The 6,000-nt window shown below is 39.9% G+C and overlaps 1 protein-coding gene across 1 annotated transcript in view; it reads right to left on the minus strand.

The window, feature by feature from the left end:
- Positions 1 to 6,000, minus strand: part of scyl3 (SCY1-like, kinase-like 3) — a 10,440-nt gene extending 4,440 nt beyond the window's left edge. The window contains exons 1-11 of the mRNA XM_085397183.1: positions 5,776 to 6,000; positions 5,405 to 5,648; positions 4,761 to 4,946; positions 4,482 to 4,595; positions 3,130 to 3,186; positions 2,947 to 3,049; positions 2,746 to 2,857; positions 2,581 to 2,658; positions 2,314 to 2,453; positions 1,982 to 2,172; positions 1,296 to 1,467 (exon numbers count right to left, since the gene is read on the minus strand). Coding sequence (XP_085253309.1) covers positions 1,296 to 1,467; positions 1,982 to 2,172; positions 2,314 to 2,453; positions 2,581 to 2,658; positions 2,746 to 2,857; positions 2,947 to 3,049; positions 3,130 to 3,186; positions 4,482 to 4,595; positions 4,761 to 4,946; positions 5,405 to 5,569 — 1,318 coding nt within the window. The 5' untranslated portion in view covers positions 5,570 to 5,648; positions 5,776 to 6,000. The remainder of the gene's footprint in view (positions 1 to 1,295; positions 1,468 to 1,981; positions 2,173 to 2,313; positions 2,454 to 2,580; positions 2,659 to 2,745; positions 2,858 to 2,946; positions 3,050 to 3,129; positions 3,187 to 4,481; positions 4,596 to 4,760; positions 4,947 to 5,404; positions 5,649 to 5,775) is intronic.

Below are 6,000 nucleotides of genomic sequence, written 5' to 3' on the forward strand. Positions count from 1 at the left end.
TAAAGATTACTTGTAAAATAAAGCATTTTATTTAAGGTTTTTATTTAGTAAGCTCTGTATGATGCCAGACCTTTAATGCACAATCAGGTTCTGTGCACCCCTTTTATATGGTATAGCTAAATTCTCAAAAAACAACAACAACAAAAGCCTCAGTTTATTTGATATACGGTATCAATAATGTAAATGTACTCTATATACAGTTAGGTCCAGAAGGTTTTGGACAGTCACATTTTAAATAATTTTGCTTCTATACACCACTGCAGTCTTTTTTCATGCAACTGAAGTGCTGAAGGTTTTCACCTTTAATTCAAGGGGTTTAACTAAAGTATTAAATTAGCTGTTTACAAATTGCATCTGTTTTTAAACGATCCCCCACTTTCAGAGGTTCAAAAGTAACAGGACAATTGACTAACAACCAATTTCATGGCCAAGTGAGGCCTGTTTTCTCATTATTTTGTGACAAATTAAGCAGATAAGAGATAGGAGATAATCTCAAGTGTTGCATTTTGTAGTTTTTCCCTTTGAAATTCTCAATATGAGATCCAAATAAATACTGATAAAAGTAAAGGAAGCCATCATTAGGCTGAAAACCAAAACAAACCTATCTGTGAAATAGCAAAAACGTGTTAAGTGGCTACGTCATCACTCACACATCTGAAAATAGAGATACCTCACAGTGCAAATGGATAATGGCTCAAAGCATGATGCTGAAACAACGCAAGATTATCTCAAGGCAAAGATAACATTAAGTGGCCAAGTCAGTCTAATCCCAACGGAACACAGCATGAAGACTGAAAACAAAACTGATTGCAGGGAGACCCACAAACAACCAGGCACCGCAGGCAGCTCCAATAAAACCTAGCAGAGCATCTCACGGGAGGAAACACAGCATCTGATGATGTTCGTGGATTCTAGACTTCATGCAGTAATTGACTGCAAAAGGATTTTTGTCCAGTTACAAAAACAAACTCTTATATTTAAAATTACTGCAGTTTTAGTTTGTCCAGTTACTTTTGAGCCTCTGAAAATTGTCGACATTTAATATTCCAGTAATTACTAAACAGTTTATGCAATACTTTTGGAAAAGCTGAAAATCTGCAGCCGACTGTTTGATTTAAAATCCACTGCAGTGGTTTGCAGAGGCATAACTACAAAAAGTGTCTTTATCCAAAAAAATTAGACATAACATTTTAATAAATTAGTTATCGCAATACAAGACTTGTGCTGTCTTGCACTGTTTAGTTATTATTTAGATAGAGGTGCTTTCATTGACATTTATAGACAGTGTTGCTTACTTTCAGGGGTCACTTCTGTAGACTTGGTAAAGTTAGGTGTAGTGCATTTAAAGACCTTGGTTCTCTCTCCACCAACAACCACCTGAGCCCCGAGCAAGGGCACCAACACCGCAAGACTCTGCAGCGTCATGGCAACCAGAGAATCATTGGTGTCTCTCATTCCTAACAAAACCTAAAGAGAGTAATAGACAAGATAATATACTTAAGAGATAGTTTCATTTGAATTTTGTTCTCAAGCTTTAGACATTAGATAAAATTGGTGTGATAAAAGTGGTGGCTCTGTGATTGGAAGGTCGGGGGTTCGATTCCCCTGAACAGCTACCCTGAGGTACCCCTGAGCAAGGTACTGTCCCTACACACTGCTCCCCGGGCGCCCAATGGCTGTCCACTGCACTGAGTGAATGGGTTAAATGCAGAGAGGAATTTCCCCACGGGGATCATTAAAGTATACATTATTATTATTATTATTATTATCATTATTAAATTGGTTACAATTTCTGGGGTTGCCTGTTTCACCCTGTTTAAGCTATTACCTAATCTCCCCGTCTGGTAAGACTAAAGAAAAAAAAATTTGTTTATTGGTTTAAACATTTTCCAAAATACTGAACATTTCAGCTTCAACTGTCTTCGTTTTTTTGACAACAAGAACAACAACAAAAAAGTTTGCTTCTAAAGTAACACCCCACCTGAGGTAGGATCTGGTTTTTGAGTTCATCGTGGGAGAAAAACTCAGCGTAAAGGTGGATGTGGGTCAGCAGCACAATTCGGACATGTTCCTCATTGACCTTGTAGAGTTCAAGAAGCTGAGGAATCACATGCTTACGGTAAAGGGACATAGACAGCAGGCAATCTTCACTGCTACCACCACCACTGTTATCTGTCCACAAAGGTGAAATAAAGAAAGTTTCATAAAACATTTGTGCCTGTCAGGCAAATACTAAGTTCTGGCTTTCTCTCAGAAAATGGGATTAGAAGATCTGGTTATCAGAAGCCAATTTTTGTTCAAATGCAATCTCACCTTTCTTTGGCCTTAAAAGATGAGGCAGGAAGCTTTTTACAGCCATGGGTTCTGCAAAAACGAGAGAGTTAAGGAGTTTGGGAGCAAGGCGTGTAGCTATCAACTCTTCAGGGAGGTTCTGGACTCGGTCTAGAAGAAACCTAAAAAACATAAAACCAAAACACTACGTAAGGAGAATATATACACCATAATACAAGTTAAAGAAAATTCTATCTGTGAAAAAAGTCCACATATAACATGTAACAAGATCACTACATTATTTCTTACTTAAAGAATTCATTCTTCTCTTCTTCTGTCTTTAGGGTGAGACTGTTCAGAAAATTCATCACTTCCAGAAAGTCATTCCTGTTCACAGAAAAAGAATGTTTGCTTAAAAAAAAAATCATTCTGAGTATTTAATGATAACTACAAATCAAACCTGACCACACAAACCTGAAAAAGTCATTGGTGAGCAAGGAACTGAGTGGCGGCCGCGACATGGGGTCAGAGTTCAGCAGGCCTGCCTGCAGTGTTTTTGTCAGGCTGGCAGCAAGCTCCTGTGACACTGAAAACAACAGTGCAAGCATATGATAATGTACATGCAGGTTAAACCTGAAAAAATGAAATGTGATATTCAAGGTCACCTCTCCTTACCATAGCCATTAAGGAGGGGAATAAGAGACTCCACCATCATCCCAAAAGAGTAACAGTCCCGAGAGTGAGCATGTTTATCAGGAAGGATTTTAAAACCCTCCACCTGTCAAGAAAACGTTTCTTGAAAACCTGTCAACACAGTGGGAAGTGCTTCTTGTCAATCATTAACTTTAACCTGCTTACCTGCTCTTCTGGAGGAAGATAGCTGGCCTCTCTTGCATTCTGGATGCTTGTGAGGAACTAAGGAGTTTAGGAATAGCCAACATTTAACATAAACCTGATATTTTACAGAGTGAGTCTTCAAACAGTCTAAAAAAAAGTGCATTAAAACTGCTGAACTGTATATACATTGCAAGAAAAATAGCTCAATGTTTGGATAAATCTTTGAGTTGGGTGAACACACACGGACTGAATTGTGGTATTACAGTCATACAAAATGTTTTCTCAAATATCAGTTAGCATGTTATGACAGTACGATTAGAAAACAGCTTAACCAGTATTACCGTAGTTTTCGGGTCATAAGTCGCTACTTTTTCCCCCACACTGTGAACACTGTGGCTTATACTGACGTGCGGCTAATGCATATTGTTTTTCATTCAGCCAAAAACATTTTGCCTGGTAACAGTAGACCAATAAAATTGATAAGTAATATATATACTGTATATATTTTTACCGGTTGTTAAGAGACGTAATGTTGTTTGTGCACTGTTCCGTAAAAAAACCATGAGCAACGTACTTAATACTTAAAGGTAGCCACGTTACAGGTGCTGTTCAAGGAAAGAAAGCATTTGCAGTATGTATTTTTGTATGTTACCATGTTTATGTTACCTTACGGATTAATCCTCACGTGTAATATTTCTGTGTAAATATCTCATATTAGAAGTGAAACGCATACGGCTTAAAATCCAGTGCGGCCTGTAGAAGTACAAAATTTATGTTCTTTCTAAAATTAGAGCATGCGGCTTTTAATCAGGTGCGCTCTGTAGTCCGGGATTTACAGTATGTGCTTTGGCTACATGATATCAAAGTGGAAATGGTTAGCTATAATGCACAGAATCGCATCAAGCAAAAATTAAAAACAGCTCATCAGCACAAACACCTCAAACCAACTTTTAAGCACAGTGGTGGAGGGATGATGATTTTGGCTTGCTCTGCAACCACATGACCATGGCACTTTGCTGTCATTGTGTCAACCATGAGCTTTTCTGTGTACCAAAGACCAACTCTATCCAACAGCTAAAACTTCAAGTAGTTGTCAAACAAACAAACAAAAACAAAGTCTAGACCTTAAATCAATTGAAATTTGACATCATCTCCTAAGCCAATGCCTGCAAACCTCAATGAACTGAAACAATGTTGTAAAAAGAGTTGTACAAAGAGTGGGTCAATATTCTTTCACTATGATGTAAAAGACTGAGAAAGCTACAAGCTACTGAATCATGATATTTACTTAGTTTTTCCACAGGACAGTAAAGAATTCTTCTCAAACTTTCTTTTTCACATGACTGCCCACATGGCTTTAATGCACTTCTTACCTCAGGAGTTGCTTCAGAGAACTTGCAGACAGTCTCCATCCCTCCCAGTTTCCAATGACCATCATCACTGACAAATACAGATGAAATACAGACGTTGTTGTGGCTCGACTTACCCTGGTGGAAGAGCAAGACAAGTTTGGAACTTGCATGAATATGCATGCATGCATGTTTAATGCAAACAGAACAACATCCAAGGGTCAATCACCATCTCCATCTTCATCTACCTTGTTTTTCCCACATGCTTTGATATAATCATGCAGAGACTGTAGAAACACTCACCCTCTCATGCAGAAAAACAAGTGCCTGCAGGAGGTCATAGATGCCTGCACAAATTTCCTCTGGGGAGAGACTGTCTAACAGTAGCTGCAGGGGCTGCACAGGCTCTGTCACCAGGTGGATGCCACCATTCTGCACTGAGCAGGACAGGAAGCGCAGTAGACGTGGGTGTCGCAGTGTCTTCAGGTGCTGGGTGAAATGTGTGGATGATTAAGCAGGTGTAAGAATTGCAAATAATTAGTATTTTAAATTACCCGTCAGTTAAGACACAAAACTCATACTTTCACTTATTTAATTCTAGTCACAACAGAGAATACTGAAGTTGGAGGGGGCTCTTCCACTACGCAAAACCATGTTAATTTTTTTTCTTAATTAAAATGTTACATCCACATTACACACTTGTGTGTACAGCTCAACTTCACACACAATCACACGTGATGCAATAATTCGCTTTTTTAAAGAACTTTTTTTCTACAGAGTTTTAGAAAAGACAGAAAACCGACTGGAGAAGTTTGGTAAAAATGTCTCAACGCTGCAGCGGTACTTTGTGTCCAACATGATCATGGCAGCGTGCTGGCTGCACACTTCCACGCATAATGCACATGAGCGACGGCAAAGGCGAGCAGCGACATCTGGAAATTACACACCTTGGCAGCTTTGTTGACTTTGTCTTCATTGCCACGTTTGTGAACAAACACAGAAGCGGGCTTTCCATCCTGGAGCACCGCCGAGTACATGGTGGGTCCGGTGGGCAGAGTCAGGAGCGGCTCCTCCAGGGTGCAGCTCCGCACCGCGCTGCTCTCCGCACCCATGACCGCGGTCGTTCTTTATGAGCAGCCACTCAGGTCATAAACTAAGCAAGCCAGGCGTGATACGTGGCAGTGCGAGTGCCTGTCAGTAAAGAAACAGACACGAGTACTTGTTATAGAGTTAAGTTGACATACCGGTACCTGTTTCAGTAAACTGGATGCACCACTTAGTGACAAGTTAGCTAGCGTCAGTTGCCTAGCAGGCTAACCTTAGCACTACGTTAGCAAGCTTGTCATTGCTGCCCTTGTCGGTAGCTTTTCCGCCTCCAAACAACCATGCCAGTCGAAGTGTACCACAGATTAATTCAACGAGTTTTGCGAACTGCTTTAAAAGTAAAAAAATAAATAAATCCCGTTTCCTTCTTGTCAAATCACCGATGCTAACGTGGAGCAAGAGCTGCGCTGTAAACAAGGACCTTTCCGGTAAAAGACGA

This window comes from Rhamphochromis longiceps, linkage group LG23 (genome assembly GCF_057381845.1).
Source record: "Rhamphochromis longiceps isolate RC_006_pf linkage group LG23, R_longiceps_female_GT1.1, whole genome shotgun sequence".
NCBI classification, from domain to species: Eukaryota; Metazoa; Chordata; class Actinopteri; order Cichliformes; family Cichlidae; genus Rhamphochromis; species Rhamphochromis longiceps.